Source organism: Anas acuta, chromosome 3 (genome assembly GCF_963932015.1).
Source record: "Anas acuta chromosome 3, bAnaAcu1.1, whole genome shotgun sequence".
Taxonomy (NCBI): domain Eukaryota; kingdom Metazoa; phylum Chordata; class Aves; order Anseriformes; family Anatidae; genus Anas; species Anas acuta.
Window position 1 is genome coordinate 75,117,258 of NC_088981.1, and position 22,598 is coordinate 75,139,855.

Consider the following 22,598-nt stretch of genomic DNA (forward strand, 5'->3'; position numbering starts at 1 on the left):
TTACAACATTTTTGCCTTTTTTTTACTCTCCAGAATGCAGCTCGTATTGTTCGAGCTCTTTTTGAGATTGCCCTTAGGAAACGTTGGCCTGCAATGACATATCGACTACTGAATCTCAGCAAAGTCATTGACAAGCGGCTGTGGGGCTGGGTTAGCCCTCTGAGACAGTTCTCCGTGTTACCACCATCAGTCCTCTCAAAGTTGGAAGAGAAGAATCTCACTGTAGACAAGATGAAGGACATGAGAAAAGATGAAATAGGTGAGAACTCAGCAATGCTGATCTGCTTAAACTATTAGAAGTTAATAGGCAAGTTAGAACTAAGTCTGAGACGTTCATTAAGAAACAAACCCACTCTGGTCTGGAAACCATGAAACACATTAACATGGTATTCTGGTCTGTCCAATACAGAAGGCTTATTCAGTCTCCATAGCTTGTGTTTGTAATATGGATGAGACTGGCCTATGTCCTACCAATCCCAGCACACACTTAGAATGGACATGGATATTGATATGTCTATATATACATGTACATGTATATATATATATATACAGATACATATATTTATATACGTATTTATATCAATATATACACTTTGTTACCCTTATTGCTCTAATTAAGTAAAACAGTACTATGAAAGTCAAATGTTTTTTTTTCAACTTGGATTTTTTTTAATGAAATAGCATTAACAATAAAAAAAGCAGATTATTATGTTCAGGTGTGCTCTCATTAAATGGCTTGCTTCTGAAACACAGCATTAATTTTCACTGAACATGGAGAATTCATTGTCATTGGTGTCATTGCAGAAAAACCTTAATTTTTTAAGGGATTTGACATAATGAAAATGAGAAAATCCATGAGCCTACTGATAAATATAATGACGATTTCTGGTATGTCCATGTAAACTGCTTTGGGTAAAATACCCACCAGCTGGTTGAAATTGAGGAAAAAAAATGTTTGTAATGTATTTCTTTTTCCTATCTTAGTATATTTGTTCTGATTTGCGAGCAAATCCTTTAGATCTTGAACTTTCATTGCACTTGTAATGCCAGGGCTTTTTTTGGAAACAAACTACCATTTTAAAAAAATAATAATAATATTTTTTACAATGAAAACACATTTCATAGTCTCTACTTCCTAGGTATGTTATTTTTGATTTGACAAGAGGAATACACTCCTAATTTAAGTTGCTTTATTGTGTGCCTAAAATTAATTTGAAAAAAGTTGCATAAAACTGTAAAAGTTTTCAGAATTAGAGAGTGTATTTTTATTTACTAGGTTAAAACAAAGGACTATGAGGGGGGGGAAATTAAAACTCAAACTGTATATTATAATACATAATAATTTTAAATGTATTAAAAAATAAAATATTTAAGTACTAGCATTACAGTGTTTTTTCATTCAGAAGTATGTCACAAATTGTTAATTTGTGTGTTTTTGTAGTTTTTTTAAATACTTAACTTATTTTTCCAAGAGTTATGTTAGTTCTCTTCTTTTAATGCTAGTTACTCCTTGTACCTAGCCTTGGAGAAGCAATAAATTTGTATTAAAATACAACACTACTTTGCTTTTTTCATCTTGTGGATCTAATATTCACAAGATAGAAACATTTTAATATACATATAGAACATGTAGGTTTGTTTTATATTTACTTAGCTTCAAAGTAGGTGAGAATTGGGTTTGGACAGTGAAAATAAGTCATTGGTGACTACATATAAGGATATTTCATGTTCTTCAGCATTATAAATGCCAAAGCAAGTTGTCCTGTGCATCTTTGTCAAGTACTCCTTGACATACTTCTTGTCTTTCCTCTTTTTCTTTCACTAAGGCTTTGCCTGCCTTTTACATTTTATTGGAATTCGAAGCCATGTTGAAATGAAAAAGGTACAGTTTCCAGGTGCTGAATTGTTCTCTGACACAGTAGTCCAAGCTTCAATGTTACTGCTTCTTCCTTTTCAAATGTTATTGTCATCCTGGAGATAGAATAAAAAAGATAGGAGGTGGCTGGCTAGCTCAGACCATGTCCTAGGAAGAGACAAATGCATCCACTGGGTGTCAGCTCTTCCAGTCAAGAGCATGTTGTGTGCCTAGGTCCTGGATTCAAATGTGCCATATATTAGACAACAGTCAACTCACTACTGCAGTGTAACCATAAAGTTTCTGAAATGCCAAGAAATCACTGTGGCATTTGAAATACACAGTCCCCGTTTTCAGAATGTAGTTGACAGTCTTTGTGGAACAAACAAAATTTATTCTTTTGTTAAGTATACCTATTTTCTCAAATAGTTATCTTTTAGCTTATAAGGTTTTCGTATTTCTTAAACACCATTGATAGCTTCTCATAACTATTTAAAAGAATGAAAAAAGAGAAGAGAGAAAGATTTATAATGATTTTAGCAAGAAGAATTTGGGAGAGAAGCCTTATTTTACCCTAGCAGATACCTATACAAAACCTCAGTGCTGTGCTGTACAAACACAGAAGTCCACCTCACGCATCACATTATAGAAAGAGATTTTTGGCATGAAGAAATCTACCTGTGTACGTAACCAATTAATTCATATCTTTGAAGATTGGCACCTAACTTTAAATAGCAAAATTTCTGATGTTTTATCACTAATTGCAAAAGCTAGTCATTGTGCAAATATGCTGTAATACTGCCTACATTACCAACATGTACCAATATAATTGTTTTGTTCTTCAGTAGTCCGTCCACTTGCAATAGGTGCACTTGTACCAACTACAAATTAGACTAATTAAAACTGTTAAAATTCCTGCATTAGTGTTTTGCTTCTTAATCACGATCACCATTCAGTACGAAATAATATAGATAAATAAATACTTTGAGAGACAAAATCTGCCAGTTTGTTAAGTAAGAAAACTGAAGAGGGAAAGGCAAGGTTCAAATAAAAAAAAAATACTATTTGCAAGTTGTTATGCTCCTAAAATTTGTGCAATAAGAAGAAAAAGTTTGCACATAATGCAAATTATAGGATTTCTTCGTTTTGGGGTGGTTGTTTATTTTCAATCAGAGCCACAGAGCCACATAATGACATCAGTAGCCAGTTATAGCTGCTAACAGTGAGTACATATGACCATTATAGTTAAAATTTAAAATGTGCTCCAGGTAATTACATAAATTATTTCAGTGAAAATATGATTAATCAGTCTTATTTTCCTAAATAAATTAGAAGTTGCAACTTCTTCTTGGGGGAGAGGAATAACTGCTGCCTACATACATTGGCTTGTGTTTAAAATGAAGTGAAGAGCAAGGGAACAAAGATTTCATCTGTAAAATACAACTAGGAATTTTATATATGTGTATATGTGTATATACATATCTGATTTCTTTCTTGCCTTAGTTACCATGACTGTGATAGAAAATAAAATACAGTGCAGTGTTTAGTTTTTCCTTTGGCTTGGTTACACACCAGTGTAGTCTGAAAGATCAGAGCTGCTGTGAGATGATTATTAGTTGCATGAATTTTACGCTATTAACTACCTTTATTCAATTTTATGAAACTAGTGTCCTGTGTACTTTGAATCACTACACAGGAATTGTAGAAGTTCAAATGTGTGTCCTTCATTAAGTAAAAGGTCAGTATTCAAGCTTTAAAAAAGAGCTATATGGCTTAGTTAGAGCCTGGTCAAAAAGTCAGTAAAGGAAAGGGAACTAGCTTGACATAATATGTTTCCAATGTGAATTCTTAATAGTTATTTTAACCCCTTAGTTATAGCCAACAGGCGGGTTAACACTGATTTTTCTAGGCTCTAAATTGCTAATTCAAGTTAAGTATTACAAAATACTCAGACATGCCAGGTCAAGAGAGTCAGACATTTACACACCTAAGAGCAAAACAAGCAAGCAATAATACTCCTCTCTAAAAGCCTATTTGAAAGTCAGAATTGTATTATTTTTCCTGTAAATGCAAATTTGTTACACTAATGTTTTCTTGGCAGGTCATATGCTGCATCATGTGAAGATTGGGTTAAAGGTAAAACAGTGTGTCCATCAAATCCCCTCCATTGCAATGGAAGCAACAATTCAGCCAATTACCCGCACAGTGCTCCGCGTCCGGTTGAACATCACTCCTGACTTCACATGGAATGATCAGGTGGGGAAAAAAAAAAATGTAAAAAGCTGGAGGCCTAGAAGCATTCATTTAGCTTCAATCACAGGGAGACCATAGCTGTTTGGATAAGATTTTTTTTTTTTTTTCTCTAAAAAGCAAATTTGATAACAGGAATGGCATAACCTTTAAGACTTTTCTGGAAGAAGGCAGCCAAAAATCGTCTTTTTGTTTCCATTAATTGTAACGAGGTTGCCATGTTTATAACATGTTGAAGGAAGTGCTAATACTGGAATATTAATAGCATCACACATAGATTTGATTTTGTACTGGATCTGAGTTATTGTCCACAGAGTTATATGCCCAAAAAGGAGAGCAAAGAAAAGGGAGACACAGATGGTTTTCTGAACTGTGAATGAATGTCAAACTCAGAAAATAAAGCCTTGAAATACAGTTCATGTATGCCAGGTTCTGTTGCTCTCCATGGCTTCACAAATGTATATTCACATCAGTGTCTTTTCTGAATTGTACTTGTCTGAACAGAAAAGCAGAGATATGTTTGGAATTATATTCATTTACATTTTACGGTGAACATTTAAACACAAGGTGTTGTATTAATTGGACACATGTACCCATACATGTACCCATACCCTTTCATTCAGAATCTGTTAATTAGAAATAGATTTAAGAGAAATCTAAATGAAATACAAATGTCCACATGGGGGCATTGTATTGTTGCTGCTACTTCTGAAACATTCTACAGAAAGAAGGCAAACATACATCAATGGACAAGCATATTTGTCTTTTTCTACTGTTAGAAGATGAAAGAAATTATCATTCTGAAAAGTGTCTACTAAGTATCTTTTATTAAAAAATAAGTTAAAAATCCCCTCACAAATTTAATGTAATCACAGGTAAATTAGAGTTTTATTCCATAAACATTTAGATGATATTGGAATTTATTTTCCCAGCCTGAAGGCTTTTACTTTTATTTTGGAAGCTTCACAAAACTAGCATGTTAATAGGAAGTTAAAGTCTAAGTATTATTTTTTTGCTACCTGCATTTATCACAAAAATATTTTAATGGGTCCCTGGTGTAAATTATAAGTATTTTTTGGTAGGATTGAAACAGGTTTTTTTCATTCAATCTTTTATCCATGTTACCCGAATGCTATTAAAGACATATTAAACTATCTTCATATTAATACAAAGTAATTTCTCAGTCTGTTTTCATTCTACAAAATTTAGATTCCTCCAGATTTTTACAAATCAAAAAGGGATCTGCACAGAATTCTACTCCTGTATGTCATCTCTGAACTGAAGTTCAGAAAACAGGTTTTTGCCCAAGCTTTGGACAAACTAATGACCTTTTGACATAGTATTCCTAGTATTTCCTAGCTTTGAAAATATTGTATCTTGTCTTTTCAACATATGGAGCTCTTGTAGTATTTGTAAATTGATACTCATCAAAACTTGGAAAGTTCCCCAATACTTTTTTGCTGATTTTTTTTTTTGTCAGGTAGCTATTTCTTTTTTTTTTTTTTTCTTCTTGTGATTTTTGTTTGTTTGTTTCTTTCTTTAGTAAATGAAACTTCTATCTATTTAGAAAAACAAAGTTGTTAAAAATGTAACGGTCACTAAAAATGAATAACTACCTCTTCCATTCAACCACTGAAAGTCCAAAATTGCTTCTGCATCATCACACAGTTTCCTGGCAAGCTGTTCAGAAGACAGTTGTGAGAAACTATAGGTATAGCTGTAAATGATACAAAAACTAGCTGTCCAAAAATAATAAATTAATTATAATAATTAAAAAAAACAATGGGAATACTCAAGTAAAATCAGAATATTAAAAATGTAAATACTATGCTTAACTGAAATGACTCACTTAGCTAACATTTTATGTTTTTTAGACTTTTTTAGACTGTTTCTTTACCTGGATACATAATTCTAGAACAGTCTCATGAATTTTGGACTTAGCTTTATAAGGAAAAGGCAAGAAGATGTATTTCGGTAAATGTTGAGACAGATCCCAGTGGAAAATTCTTACTGTACTGCCAGAGCCAAGGGATTCTAAACATATCTAGACAGAGCAAACAAACATTACTGCAGCCAGGAGGAGTCCAGCAGAAATACAGAATAATGTAACTAGTATTAATTAGCCAAGTCATATATCAAACATGCAGTTTTAGGCAATGGTTGCCCAAAATACAGGTACACGTCAGTTCTTGAGAACTCTCCAGAGCTCTTGAGAATCATTACTTTTGAACCTATTTCCCCATGCAGTTTTTCCACAGGACTCTCCAAAGATGCTCTTACCATTGATAACAAAAATTCTGAGCTTTGAATTTCATAGCCTTCCTTATATCTGCCAACATTTTTTCACCTTCAGTTTGTTTCTATACCTTCCTCATCAGAAACATCAGTAATATAAGCTCGTTTAATAGTTTAAATTCCATACTACTTTACTGTGCATTTTTCTCTTTTTCCTAGATAGATATTTAAGTAAAATTGGCACACTGGAACATGAGTAATTGATTCTGGCAAAGAAACAAAAATTCTCGACTGAGTAGTCCAAATAGCTACCATTTGTGGCTGGCACTACAAAATAACTCATTAAGACTACAGGTACACAACAAAGCAAGCTAAAATCTAGGATGAAATAAAGTATTAACATATGGCATGGAATTCATCAAGAGCCAGTTTTGTCTATGTTCTTCTCACTTAACCTATAGCAGTGAGCGGATCAAACTGTGGTGTTCTGAATCTGTTTCTAGAAGAGAGGGCAAAGGGAGAGGAATGTTAGAATGCAGTCCAATTTTTACTATGAGAATGTTTCTGACTGACAGCAAAAGTCAATTTTTCTGTACACAGAATCAACAGACAGAAGTACAAGGAGGAAAGAGAAGGCATCCTTTTTTACAGCCCTGAAGGAAAGTCTAGCAGTTTGGTCTATTTATAGACAGCTGATGCACTAACTAGCTTCAGTTGCTTTTATATTGTGTCCATTTATATTGTATACAGATTAAGCAAATTCTTCTTGCAATATGGTCTTTAAGCAGACAAATTAATTAGAAGTGTTATATTGCTCTTGTCTCTCATTTCTATGTTCCTTTGTAAGCCTAGATCATTTGGAACTATACCTGATATACCTGTCAAATCTTGAGAACCTCATTACACCTATAATAAAGCTATCTTTTCTACTCTTAAAGGTACATGGCACTGTGGGAGAGCCCTGGTGGATTTGGGTAGAAGACCCTACTAATGATCACATTTATCATTCAGAATACTTCATTGTTCAAAAAAAGCAGGTAATGGATTCAGAATCTCATAGCAAGACAAAAGTAAAGTTAGTGAGATGGAAAGTTTTAAGGCCAAACTGGATTTTGAGCTAATAAGATTTGAAAAGCAGCAGCACAGCTTTTAGTTTCAGATTTTTGTTTTAAGCCTGGACTTTTACAAAGATGTTTTCTAATCTCAGATGTCCCTTTTTCTCTTCCTTGTTTGGTGGGACATTTTTTTTCCAGATTAAAATGGAAAGACTGTAACGGTTTTCTCTGTTAAGGATGGAGAATTAGTCTTTTTTGTACCTTGAAGTTAATGGAAGCAAAATCCACTGCCAGTGGTGAAATATTTAATGGATGTGAATACCTTGCATTTGGAGTTACTCATGCTTTATTGCTTTGTGTTAGTAATGATTATGAAAGTGAGGCAAACTGTATGATTTTTCAAGTTACTGGTTTGCCTGTCCAGTAATTATTCTCTACACAATGTTTGCATTAGGTTATTACTAAAGAACCTCAACTACTGGTGTTCACAATCCCAATTTTCGAACCTCTGCCTTCTCAATATTACATTCGAGCTGTGTCCGATAGATGGTTAGGAGCAGAAGCTGTGTGCATCATAAATTTTCAACACTTGATTCTTCCAGAGAGGCATCCACCCCACACAGGTAATTTCAAATGTGATCATTTTGTTTCAATTCATCTTGTTTGTATTGATTTTCCTTATGATAATGCAACAAATATCTAACTCATTTTTTATAAGAGAAAAGTATACGGTATTTCATTTTCTCATTTATTTATATTATTGATACTATTTTTTCACTAACTTTAAAGCTCTCTAAAATTTTAAAATTCTGAATAAAAAGCAGCTTGTTTTAGCTCGTCATACCAGCTTTTTTTGCTACTCCAAGCTCACTATAAACCATAGAAAAAATGAAAATGTCATATAATACTAGGTTGTGTTACAATATATCTTATCTTAGCATTGCATTTCTTCTGGACTGCATCAAAATAGTCTTAGAGTCGATGGTTGTGTTATAAGTGGTATTCAGCAAAGAAAAGAACAGTTAAAATTTTGAAAATATGCAACGTTTTACTACTTTTCTAAAATGAATGTTTCGTTGCAAGCACTGTTACAGTGCTGAACATCTAATTTCAACTCATTCAAGCCATGGTCTTCCCCTCCCCCTCCTTTTTAACACTTGGCACAGAAGCATATGTTTGTGTTTTGCTTCTTTTTTTCTGGATACATAAATTGCTTTATACATTCATTGTGCCTGATGTCATTGTAAAACCTTTCCACTGTAATTACATTTGGCTCATCTAGCAGTCTGTGAAGTGAGTGCCTTCAGAAATACTCAGTTCTCATACGATGTTGTCCTTTGGCATGCATAAATTCACATGTGTTTGTGAAGTGTTTAGCTATTGTTATACTGTACCTACGCTGTCTGGAAAAGCATGTGTAACCTTTTTATCTAATTGACTGATCACTGACTACTATTCAGAAGAAACAGAAAGATATTTACACATCACCAGTTATGGAGCCTCTAGGATTTATGGTAATTGATTTCAATTCCCATCTGGTTCCCACTCAACAGTGAAGTACATAGAGGCCCTGCTAGGCAGAAAACCTTCTTTCTCCTCAGCAGAACCCAAGAAATCAGTTTTAGTGGGAATGATAAAACAGCCATAAGGTATCAGGGAAAAGCATGTGAAGAATATTAGGCATTGTTGCCTCAGTAGATTTTATGACTCCCATATCATACCTTAATGTGAAGCACCCTGAAAAGGCAACGCCACTAAAAAAAAAAAAAAACAACGACCAACTTCAAAGCAAGCATCTGCATAGCAGAATCACTGCAGTCTCGTTAATTTGGTAGAATTCCAAATCCAATCTGGTTATATATATCATCTCCCAGATTCCACAATCTCTAATTGTTTGGATAGCAGATGCCTTCAAGTTATACTGAGAGTCATATACTAAAAGGCTGTTTGTTTATTTATTGAGATTATGTCTTTAATTACATATTTTAAGGATTAGATGTAAATTTTACTTGTATTCCTCTGATTTGTATTACTCCATCAATTCAGAAACTTCTTAACTAGATGGAGTTTTTTTCTTGAAATATACAGACTGTTGTAGTCCAACTCTACATTCTGTTGTTATAAGAAGCTGGACATATACATGTAGTCTAATACAGTGAGTTTAGAACTCACTGTGCTCACTTTCTCTAGTCACTTTCACTACTGGAAGAAAGCAAGCAGTTTTAAGAAAAAGATTAATTTATGCAAGTGGCTGGTTTCACAGCTGTCAGAATATTAACTACAGTACTTCAAGAAATACTTAGAGCTATAAAATCAATTTTTCATTATTCCTCATTGAAATTAACAATGTCCCAATGGGGGTTCTATGTCATATGAGATGTTAGGTAAAGCCATTTCCAGTCTAAGTTTTCCACTGAAGTATCGGTTAATATCTTTACCTTCATAATAGAGTGACTATGTTATGGGATGGCATCTGTTGTCATGCACTCATGATTATTTTGTGTTTGTAGAGCTTCTAGATCTTCAGCCTTTGCCTGTCACAGCCTTAGGACATCGAGAATATGAAGTCCTCTACAAGTTCACACACTTCAATCCTATCCAAACCCAGATATTTCATACACTTTATCACACAGACTGTAATGTTCTTCTTGGAGCACCTACAGGTTCTGGAAAGACTGTTGCTGCTGAATTAGCCATCTTTAGAGTTTTTAACAAGTATCCCACATCAAAGGTTTGTAAAATAGATTTACAAGAATCATTTAGTGTAGGTATGTTTTCAGCAGTCCAAAAGCCTAGGAAGACTGTGGCAAACTGAATTTTGCTTTCTCCAATTAATACCTGTTGGTATTAATACCTGTCGGTATTAATTGGAGATTATAAAATGCTTAGGCTTTTATTTCAACTTTATGTACTAATCAGTGTGCAACTAGAGTTAAATCTGAAAACTTGCCGTAAAGACATTGGTTCTCCTTTTCCATACTTACTTCATTTCCTAATTTTTTTTTGCTTAGCCTTTAATCTTCTACTAGCAGTAGTACTGTTTTACAGCTATTAGTTCCCCTCCATGTCAATACAACTAGCCCAGTCTCTCCCTTATTTAAACAAATAAATTGTAATTAATTGCTATGAGCCAATTTTCTCTTCCACCTTCTCCCTGTGTTTTATTTCTTAAAACAAAGTGCCTAAAAGCTGAGCATTTCAACTTTGGGGATTTTGTTTTCAAAGTGAACATATGGCTGTACCTTAAGTCAGACATCCTGTCTTAGGTACCCACATTTAAGCCTTCAAGTCTTTGGAAAATATATTTATATCTGACTGTAAGATTTAACCAAAGAATAACCTTTGAAATTAACTAAAATCATGTATGTAAATCACTTACTCATCTTTGAAATTTTAGTATCTTCTTGTAATTTGTTATGTCAGGCTGTGGTAAGCAAGACTCAAATACATCTTAAGTTTATGTATTAGACTTACAACATTGCCAATTATTAAATGAGTGTGTGTGTATATATATATATGTTTGTTTGTTTTAAGAAAGCCAAAAGTCTGGCTTTATTAATGTATGTGAATTCTTCATATTTGAACATGAAGAAACTAATATAACAGACCTTAAAGGTTCAAAATATTTAACCATAAATCTGTAAATAATTTTATGTCAGAGTATTCTCCCCTGCAGAGTGAGCTTCTTTGAGAGAAATAGTATGATAATTTACTTAGAATAATCAGCTTTATAATTTAACTTTTAATATTTATTAATTAAACAATGTATCTAAAAATCAGGTAAGATATTACTTGCTGGAAATTGATTTTTTTTTCTGTTCTAGAATGTAGTTTCCCGATTTTATAGTCCCAACAAATATGGCCTTTTGTATATAAGTGGGTTTTGATATTAAATGGTGTAATAAATACTTCAATTTTTAGAAATAAGTATTAAGAAAGTTTAAAATATTTTTTTTCATATCAATACAATTGAAAAAAAAATATCTTGTTTAATACCTGATTTTGTAATTGTTTTTTTCAGGCAGTGTATATTGCACCATTAAAAGCACTCGTTCGTGAGAGAATTGAGGACTGGAAAGTTAGGATTGAAGAAAAACTTGGTAAAAAGTATGTTTCTCCTTACCTAATCAGAGAAATGAGAAGCAAAAGAACAGCTCATCAAGTATGAATAAAATCTACAGAATACTTTTGAGTATTTCAAAATAGATTTTGCTTGTGTGTTATGCTTCAAATTTCTAAAAGTTAAAAAAAAAAAAAAAAAAGCTATCAGAAGTCATTGTAGTAAAAGCAAAATCAAAAGTAAAAAAGGGATACACTTTGATATCCACCTATTTTCATTCACATTACTTGCCAGTATAGCAAATATGAAGGTCAGAATTCTGTCTGCAGTGTCTTTGGAAATTTAAACTGCAATTCAAAATAAACATTTATTAGATGTCTCAGCTATGAAAGATCTCATAGAAGTTGCATGAACTATACACCAGTATTCGTATATTGTCTTTCCTATATAAAATACAGAATATAATTGTATTCTTTGGCCTCATGAATTTCTTACTGATCTTCTCAGGTGCTGGAGTTTAGCCATTTCTTTATGACATATGAGGTGTATCAGTCATGTTAATGCTTTCTAAAGTTATAGTTTTGTGAGTTAAAAATTATATCCATAGGATGCACTCACCTTTCACTTGCCTATATATAGCTTTTTTGTAAGTTAAAGCTTAGAGCACACCAGAGATTTTAATAAAAGGGTGTACTACCCTTTGTACACAAAATTACCAGTGAGATTTCTGCTATTAACATAGCAGTGACTTGTTAACTGGCAATATCTCTTTTTTATTTTATTGTTGTTGTTGTTATTTTAATGGTGTGTGAGGATAAATTATTTTCCTCATCATTTTAAAATATTTTCAGGTAATATTTTCTTTTTGAGACTGACTCCAGTATTTGTGACTTAAATGTTGAAAAGAAGATACACATTACTTTGAGGAATTTTTATTAGGTGTATCGTAAAAATGTCAAAAATCCATTATATTCAGTCTAAAATGATGGATCATCTCAGTGTTTGTGAAAATTGAAAGGCTTATAAGGTAAATAGAAAAACTCGGCTAATCTTTCCCAGAAACGGCTCCAAGATAATTTCAGTTCTACTCTTAATGGAACTTTACCAACAAATGCAGATATTCTACAATCCAGACTTGTTCAAACCAAAGATCTATATGGAACAGCAAGCCGCAACTTAGTTGTCTTAGAAAACTTTTATTCTGGCTTTAACAGGATGTTATCATTCATATTATATCATACTAATATTCCTGTATGATCTTCATTTTAAAAAAGGAATCATAGATGGTTTTGGACTCATATTCACCCTCTTCCTTTCATATAGTATTGCAAAGGAATGGTGTTCTGTATTAACATGGTATTTGCTAGAAAAACAAAGACAGGTCTGTTAACTGAAAACATCTTTGAAAATCCTGTTAGAATCCTGACCAGAAACAGTAAACTTACTTTGTTTAATTTTGTTTCTTCTCTCTTTTAAGAGTTTAAAAGTTAATGTTTGAACATTAAGGTGTTCTAAAGCTTCAAAAAGACAGTTTTATGTAGTCTGATAAAACACCTATCTTGATTACAGGGTTGTGGAGTTGACAGGAGATGTGACTCCTGATATGAGAGCTATTGCCCAAGCTGACCTGATTGTTACTACCCCAGAGAAGTGGGATGGTGTCAGCAGAAGCTGGCAGAACAGAAGCTATGTTCAGAAAGTTTCCATTCTTATCATAGATGAAATCCATCTGCTAGGTAAGCATGGTTTTTGTTTGTTTGTTTGTTTTTTGTTGTTGTTGTTTTGTTTTGTTTTTGTAATCAGAATTGTAGCTAAATTTGAAGAACTTTGCTTGTATTTATGATCTGAAAATACTTTTGACCTGAAACTGTGCTTATGACCTGAACTTATGACCTGAAAATACTATTTTTACACCTGAACTTTTTATTTTTCTCTGTTTTTCAATGGATTTCACATCTACCAGGGGATGAGAGAGGCCCAGTACTGGAAGTCATTGTGTCTCGAACAAACTTCATCTCATCTCACACAGAGAAGCCTGTAAGAGTAGTTGGCTTATCCACTGCATTGGCAAATGCCAGGGATCTTGCCGACTGGCTAAATATCAATCAGGTATGAAAAACGTTTCAGAAGATAGATATGTATTTGTGCTGCAGAAAAGCAAAATAGCAATTTATAAGGTAATTCAAGATTAAACTTGTAAAAATGTTTTCTTTTAGATGGGTCTGTTCAACTTCCGACCTTCAGTACGTCCAGTTCCTCTAGAGGTACACATTCAGGGCTTCCCTGGCCAGCATTACTGTCCTCGCATGGCTAGCATGAACAAACCTGCATTCCAGGGTAAGCAAGCTCCCAGACCTTTTACTTCTTTATGTAACAGAAATAAAGTCTCTGAGCACTTTACACAGAACATTTGCAGCACATTTACAACATGTGTTACTGTATGTACTCTTGGCATGTATAGGGAGAATCTGCTTCTGCTAATGACCCAAAGCTATTTGTCTGAAACATAAAGTGTGCTGCAAACGCAACATATACCAGTGGAATTTGATGTATTTAGAACAGAAGAATAAAATTAGTGCTAATGAAGGGGAAATAAAATGTGTTTTCTTTTAGTGTTTGACACCATAAAGAAACATTTGTGTAAAAATATTTGAAATTTAGAAAGTAATAAAACCATTCATATTATTAATCTGCTGAGGTATTTTCATATGTACAGCTGAATGTAAGCATTAAAAAATTGTGAACAGAAGTTGTAAGTCAGACTAACCTCACGTAATTCTAATTTCAAAGCAATACCCATAAAATTCAAAATTTGTAGTGCATCCAGATATGCTTCTGTTTTCAATTTTTTATTCTCAACAAAACTGGCATGCAGGATAGATTTAAGAAAAACTCCAATATTTTATTGGAACATGTTTTGTTTGAGTTACATAAGGAATATTTATTATATCAATTAAAAATAACCTCCAGTATAAATTTTGTGATGTGAACTGCTGTTGATTGTGAGGTGGCATTTGTGAGGTGACTTTTTAGCTGCTTTAATTATCCTTATGACAGAAGCAAAGTATTGATTGTGGACTAGAGACCAATCTTGACAGCTCTGATTATTTACACCTCCACAAGAGCATTGTACAAAAACACTAATGAACAATAAATCTGTCCTGGGCTGTTATGCCACACCTGTTCCAGAAGCAACAGAAATTCATTAGATGCTGGAGTTTTAAAATATATAGATGTATTGGCATATATAGTTGTAAGGTATAAATACACATAAATGATCCTATTTCAATAACTTCACAACTGTATGGTGTGTGTATATGCAGGAGCTCATGCAGGGTAGTATCCATGATTTGGGAATAATATGTGATAGTGGATATGAAATGGTTCTCAGAAATTAACAATGAATAAAATTATTTGGTAGAATGAGAATTATATGAGAAAACAGAAACTGATTTTGTATAACAGACTGAGAGAGTGTATCCAAAGTACATACAACTGTTCATACTTCTAGTACTGTTTATAGGTTTATAGTTCTAGTGCTTGTTGATGTTAAAAAAAAAAATAAAAATGTAGACGTGATTTATTGAGGGCTTTTTCCTCACTTGTTTGACCTGATGTAGTCAAGATTATTTTAACATTCCCATTGCAATTCTTATGCCTAAGATCATTTAAAAAAGTGAAATAAAATGCTGCAAACTGAAATTTTTCAAACATGGACAGAGCAAGAAAATGTTTTTGTAATAAGTTCAAAAACATAATTGGTTCAAATATATCAAACTGATAAGTAAACAGCAGAAACAAGGTTCCTTTGTACCATTATGCCCACCTTTCACAGCAGCTATTCAAAGGTCTGCCATTTATACCTTTTTTTGGTAAACTGAAGTGGTATTTTGCTTGCAGACATGAATTTATACAGTCTGTGCACAGGATCAGGCAGAAAGAGCAAGTTTTGGGCCTCAGTGGCATTTAGCCTGAGAAGACGTATCCTAATAGGTTAGAAAACATAACATACTTCCTAGGCTGAGATAGAGAAATACACAAGCTTTAAAGTCTAGGAAGCTTGTCCAGCTTCTGGTTTTGTTTGTTTGGTTTGGTTTGGTTTTGCTATTTGTTTGGTTTTTTCTGTTTTATTCTTTTAAATCTTTAGATTACAGTGATCACTGAAATAGCAGGGCAAATTATCTCAGAGTCAGCTAAGCAGTTACATGATTTTTGATTCAGTAATGGTGTGTGCTCATCTTAGTTGTTGTATCTGTCTGTCAGAACAGAGTGGATACCTTCAGCTGTATATCAGCTGCAGAGAAGTGTATCAGCTGTGTAGGTATTACAAAGAGAAATTAGATTTTGTTTTTTGTTTGTTTGTTTGTTTGCTTTGTCAGTAAAGGTCACAGTCCTAAAGTTCTGTTTTTCTCAACAGCTATTCGGAGCCACTCTCCAGCCAAGCCTGTTCTTATTTTTGTGTCATCCAGACGTCAGACAAGGCTTACTGCCCTAGATCTGATTGCTTTCCTAGCTACTGAGGATGATCCCAAGCAATGGCTGAAGATGGATGAAAGAGAGGTAGAATAATTTTACCTGAATTATTTTTAATTTGCTTCTATTTTGTTGATGCCTATTTGAAAATACAATACATTAAAAAACAAAGAGTAATTTGGGGGTAGATCTTGAAACAGCTACTCATATGCTACATTTCAAGTATATATTAAAATTAGTGTTAACTATGAAGTACTAAGCTCATATAGCATTAAGACTATATAAGCATCTTTTCAAGATATGATCTTTAGAGAGCAATTTATTTTATTTTTCAAGCATATCTGTTATTAATGGTATTTCCATCATCCCAGATAGCGTATGTCACATTGTAGAAGTCTTTGATAAAAAGATAAGATAAAGAATAAAAGAAAGAAGGCTACTGTTGTCTATAGTTTACAGCCAGAAGTCGGTGGTGTGTAGCAGTTGAGCTGAAATTTAAACCAAATCTATTTCAGTGTTTTAGGAGCAAAATCATCCTTCTCATAAGATAACTCTGTGCTACTGTATATGAATACAGTATATGTATACATCTATTTGTATATATGTACATGCATATATACATATATCTATCTATCTACATTCACATGTATGCATATACGTATGTGTACATACACATATATAAATGCTGTAGAAAGAACCACTTAGGAATGGTATCAGTGAAATAAATTAATGTTATAAGACTGTAAGGGTTTCTGCCAATATCTTCATTATAAGAATACTAACATTACAAATTCAAACACTCAGATGCAGGAGCTAGGATTTTAATTATTTTTCTTTTTCATGCAATATAATCTTTAATTACATTTTCTTGTGTTGTTTCTCCTAACAATCCTTCTGACATTTATTGGGAAAAGCAAATGAAATAATAAGCAACCATTCAATAATCTGTTTTATCTGCATTCTGCAAAATGTATACTAGATTTTATTTATTGTATTTGTTTCTGCACCTGCTCTGAATACAGAACTATTTATTTACTTCTGGACTAATGGTACTGATTATAGTACATCATTGCTTCAAAACAATTCTAATTATTGTTCCGATTTCCTAGAATTTGGAAATTAGCTTTCTCTAATGGCTGTAGACCTTCTGCGTAGGAATTTGTGATAATATAGGGCCAAGATACAGCAAAATGCATGGCTAATAAACATAAGGTTAAAACCTTGTATTTAACAGTTTTATGAAATGTATATACATATACCAAAAATTACATGCCAAAAACTATAGATTTCTAGATGAGAAGAATGCTTGACTTTGCTCTTTGAGGGAAAAAAAAAAAAAAGTGTGATTTTTCTATGAGATAAAGCATAACATTTGTATCCTCCCTCTTGGGTGGATTTTACAAGAGCAAATGGGTATCTTAGCTGACAAAGTGCTAGTACTGAAACATGTCTTAATCTGATGCTGCTTCTCTTAGTGTGCAACCTCCATTTAAATTGCTTTCTTGAGCATAACAGAAACAATTCATATAAAAATTACTACTGCCTAGTAGAGTTCTATAGTAACTTACACTAGTTTATTGTAGTAATCTCACCTACAATTAGAATATGCAACATGCAGCTTACTCTAAATGAATTTCATTAATCTGAATAGCTTGCACATGTTACATGAGCCCTTACTGTCCTGAAAAGAACAGTAGCTGAAGCTTCTTCATTTTAAGAATTAGACTTGCTAGAGAAGTGTTTTCTGTTAAGAATCTTTGAATTTGGGCCTTCTGATCATTGACCCTGTCAGAGCCTAGATAGTTTTGTCTGTTTCAAAATATACCTCTGAAGATTTTGAAAGAGGAGATGACAAGGACAAACAGACTTTGCATTTATTAGTCTGAGAACATTTGCTTATGATTTGTATTTGAATTAGTAATCTGAATGTTTGGCACATAACAAAGATACTTACCAAGTTACTTATTTCTGATTGTGTAAATATAAAAGAATGAGGATTACTGACCACTATTATGTATAGCACACTTGTGTCTGAAGTACTTACAGGTTCAGGTGGGCACTTCTTTAGGTATTCAGGGGACCTGTTTGTAGATTTGTGTTTTAAATGAGCAAGATTAACGTGAGTTTCATTTGACATTAAAACAAGGGACAAAGTTACAGTAGTGCTACATACCTAGTGCATGTACTGCTTACTTCCTCATCCATAGTACTTTTTATTTAAACATTCTAACTTCAATTTATATTAAAGTCAAGCTTGGATTAAGTGAAATAGGCAAAACTCACAGAATGGTTGAGGTTGGACGGGGCCTCTGGAGGTCATTTGATCCAAGCCCCCTGCCAAGCAGGATCACCTGGAGGTGATCCTGCAGAGGATGGCATCCAGGCAGGTTTTGAATCTCTCTAGAAAAAGAGCCTTTCTGGGCAACCTGTTCCAGTGCTCTGTCACCTTCAAAATAAAGAAGTGTTTTACCATACTCGAACTAATGATTTTCTGCTTTACAGTAGGCAGTTCCCAACCTAAGCACTTGCTCACATACTCGCAGTGTTTTGCAAGTTCACATAAGATAAAAATGGACCAGTTAGGTTAAAAGAAATTTTTGTTGCCTTTAAACCATTTTTGAAGTCTAACAGTTTTTCACATTCATTTCTTTATGACCAATGTTCCTTGAGGGGGACTTAAAGACAAATGACTTAATTTTGAAAATATTAGTAATTGTTAAATGTGAAATAGGTTGAGAAATAAAATATTTTTTTTCATAAATGGGTGTTCACAAAGTTTACAAGCTTTACAGGTGGCCTTGGCACTTTTTTTCATCCATCTTTATTTGTTGTATGATATTAATTTTAACTGATGTAAGATTCTTTCAAAAACTCATAGGTTAGTTTCATTTAATCGTGCAAATGACCAAATGTTATTCTATGTTTATGTTAGCTTCACAGTGGGTAGACTTCAGAAGACTACTTAAACTGCTGTAAGCAGTGCCATCCATAATAACATCTGGAAGACTGGTAGTGTGATAGACTGAGATCTCTACAGCCACTGAAAGCAATTCTGTTATCCAGCATGGCAACTTGTCTGTCATGGTAACAGAGGGATTCAGGGTTTGTGGGGGGTTGGAATGAGGGAGAGAAGCCAATACTAGATCTTCGGTACGTGTTTATCATCTTAGCTTCCCTCATCGTCTTTGTAGATCCTGTAGTTTGTCAACTTTCCCCCTGCAGTGGTAGCTCCAAACCACGCTTTATATGCAGTATGTGAAGGCTTCTGTTCACAAAACTTCAAATTAGTTCTCTTCCCAGTCCTCAGGTCACAGGCAAATCCACCACTATCTCTGCCACCCAGCTCCAAGTATCAAATTCAGACAACATTACAACCACTTGTATCTCAAAGGACATGAACTTTCTGTGAAGTTCCTGGAATATATATCTGTATGTATAAATAACATACAGGAACAACCTTTCATCCTTTGCCACCAAAGTAGACAGCAGCATACCTGCATTGTGGGGGAATCACAGAATTTCTTTCCCTCATCACTGGTCTAAGAGTTGCAACTAAATTATAGTTGAAAAGGAGTTTTGATCTACTTTCATCTACTGAAAATACGTATTACCAGCAATTCCATTCAGTTTTGGAGACGATCCTTCCTGGATACATGTACTTTCCCTGAATTTCATGTCTGATGTACAGTTTCCAGCTCATACCCATGTTCCCATAGTATTCAGGAAGTTGAAAGCTGTTCAGAAGGTTGAGACAAGTCAGTCTTCAGAAGACTGGACAGTACTTGAGGAACCTTGTTGTTTCTAGTACTGATTATTTACCCTGTTCTACTGGACCTGTTGTTGCACAGAGATAGTTTGATCTGTTTAATAGATTCTATTCAAATAAGTTTCAGGCTGTGTGCATGATTTTCGTGAAGAAATGTTCACCTGAATACTTCATATCTCATTTAGTCTGAGCAAGATAACCTACAAAAATGTTTTGAAATACCCTACTTGCTGAGATTTGTAGTTGATTCTTCAAAACTCATCTCGACATTTGCCAATTGCTATGCATAGCACATGTGCTAGTCCTGCTGTAGCAATCAGTTCTGTGGGATTTAACCAGGACTACTTCAGAGTTTGCCCAAAGTAGAATGGAGTGAGCATTCTCTTGAAGAAGAAAAAATGGTTACCTTAGAGCCTTAGAGGTAGGTTGCTTTCCACCCCCCTCCTTTTTTTTTTTTTTTTTGTAAGGTAGATTGTCCATACACATTCCAAACACAGCTTTGTATCCCTCTTAGTGTTTTCAGTCCCAACACAGTTTGTTTTTCTCCAAGGAGTGAAGAAGCAGTTGAAGCTGCCTTCCTTGCCATTTGTTGACTGTCTGCGGTAGTTGCAAGGGCTCTTCAGTAAGATATCACTCTGTAAAGATTGTCCTAGTTATTACTTGTGAGGCACAGGTGCATCATGACAGAAATGTGAACAGGCAGTACATCTCAAAGAGAAGACTGCCCCTGTAAATTGAGTAATTTTTCATTTCTTTTATTGTTCAACCATGACAATATGTGTGTGCCAGCAGATGCCAATATAAAAAAGAAAACTTTATGTTCACCCTGCTTTTCTGTATAGTCATGAGATGGTTTCTAAGTACTCAATTACTAGCTTAAATTCTAATTTTGAGCTGCCAGCCAAGATTATCATGTTCAAGCTTGTGACCCATTACTTAACTTGTTAAAAGGAAAAAACAGCTCAGATTATCCCTTTAGAAAAAGTGCCACCAGTGTGTGATGGTAAGTTTGTGTAAGACCCACACTGCTCTGCATTAGGAGCTGACTAAAGAGGAACAAGCTCTTCTCTTTAAGAAATGACATATATATTTGTGGTGGTGGTAGATGTTGCAATCTTTGTACAGCAGAATGTATTAGAATCAAGTTTTCAGTGTATTTATTTTTCTCTAATGATGTTTTTACTTTTCTTTTTTTTTTGTATTTTACCTAAAACAAATGTAAAAAGTAGTATTTATTGTTTATTGTTTGAGGATAGAATGCAGTTTTCACCAGCAAACAAGCAAAGTGTTTTCTTTCTTTCTTTTTTTTTTTTTTTAAGAAATATATTTCCTGGCGAGATACTTGGATTTTTTTCATCTTCTCTTGTACTGCAAATATCAGAAATGTACCCATGTATACAGTTTTAACTTTAACCACAGTGATTTCTGCGTTCTGCTGTGTGCATCATTTTACCATCTGCATCTTGTTAAGACTGTTCTTTATGAGACCTCTAGAAATAACTAAAATCCTTTAGCACAAACATACCTACTGTAATATTCAATAGCATCCATACCGGGCAATATCCAGCTCCCATTGAATGCAAGGACATTTGAATGAAGGGCGTTCATTGACTACGAAAGAATGAATCAGGCTCATACTGATCTCAAGATTGTGGAGATGTGAGTGTTTGCATAATCATATGTGCATTAATTGCATGTGTGTTTGTGTGTATGTTTCTACAGTAAGTGGAAATATGCATAGACTTATGCCTGAAAGTGGCTTAAATTTTACCATAAAGTTGTGTTTTGTATTGCTGGAGGGGAAAAAAAAAAAAAAAATTGTTGGAAAGACAAAAGATGAGTTTTCCTTCTCTAACCTTTAAATCAAATAACCTATTATCTCAATGTTATTGTTCTGAAGTAATGCAGTGCTATAAAACTGGAATAGAAGAATCTGGTCTGTGTTATGATTAGGTATCTTGCTGGCTTTTAACTGAGATTGTTAGTGTTAAGTATATAGGCTTTAATAATATATCTCAATTGTTTGAAGAATTTTGTAAAATATTTTTTAAATAAGCTTATCTGAGGTGTTCTGAGCATTTTATTTTGTGTGGGAGAGTTCTGGATTATGAAGGCAAGTCAAACTTTAATTTTTTTTAGATATTTCTTTTTCTTGTCTTTAAAGATCAAGAAGATACTGAAGTATGATTTCTAAGTGTTACACTCATTATAGAAGTTCAACTTCCTTCTACAAGATGTTGTTTTTATGACACAAAAGTGTGTCATAAAAAATTAACATTTAGTTATAACAAGGAGATGTTTTTATTTCACTTAACATCTGTAGCAGATGTGAAATATGTAATTATTTTTGTAAAAGACTTCATAACTTTCACGATTCTTTTGTTTTGCACATCTTTCTTCTATTGGGCATTTTAGACAATTGATAAGCATTATTCAGTGGCATATGGTCTGAGTCTGACGTGCTTTGAAAAGAGTACAGAGTACTAATAATGAGGATTCTGTGAAAATGGGAAAACCAGCACAACAGATATGCTTTGAGAAAGTATGGGTTTTTAGCATCTTGAAACAATATATCACACTCAAAGGGACAGAATTGGGCTGCACAATCTGTTAGCTCATTCTTGTCCAATCTGGTCTCCTCCTTTCTTTTGGAGCCAGCATTGTCATCAACTTGCTGAATTATACTCTGACTGGAATGTATTTCAGGCACAGGGTAATGTATCTACTTAAATGGAATCCTATCTTTCTACAAAAGCTTTTTAAGTATAATAAATTTAAAATATAAAAAAGTTCTATTAGCTTAAAGTAAATGGTTCAACAGTTTACATATGTGCAGGAACAAAGAAAATGACTACTTACTAGTTTGAGAAAAATCTAGCTTGTTCAGAGATTAGAATATACAAG

General features: G+C 33.6%; 1 protein-coding gene across 4 annotated transcripts in view; it reads left to right on the forward strand.

Moving 5' to 3' along the window:
• Positions 1 to 22,598, forward strand: part of ASCC3 (activating signal cointegrator 1 complex subunit 3) — a 280,038-nt gene that overhangs the window by 197,057 nt on the left and 60,383 nt on the right. For 3 of the 4 annotated variants that reach the window (XM_068677837.1, XM_068677840.1, XM_068677839.1), the window contains exons 21-30: positions 34 to 259; positions 3,957 to 4,111; positions 7,279 to 7,377; positions 7,850 to 8,018; positions 9,906 to 10,126; positions 11,417 to 11,502; positions 13,025 to 13,191; positions 13,419 to 13,564; positions 13,672 to 13,792; positions 15,873 to 16,015. In XM_068677837.1, coding sequence (XP_068533938.1) covers positions 34 to 259; positions 3,957 to 4,111; positions 7,279 to 7,377; positions 7,850 to 8,018; positions 9,906 to 10,126; positions 11,417 to 11,502; positions 13,025 to 13,191; positions 13,419 to 13,564; positions 13,672 to 13,792; positions 15,873 to 16,015 — 1,533 coding nt within the window. Of the gene's footprint in view, positions 1 to 33; positions 260 to 3,956; positions 4,112 to 7,278; positions 7,378 to 7,849; positions 8,019 to 9,905; positions 10,127 to 11,416; positions 11,558 to 13,024; positions 13,192 to 13,418; positions 13,565 to 13,671; positions 13,793 to 15,872; positions 16,016 to 22,598 lie in introns of those variants that run through there. The other variant, XM_068677841.1, reaches the window with a different exon arrangement.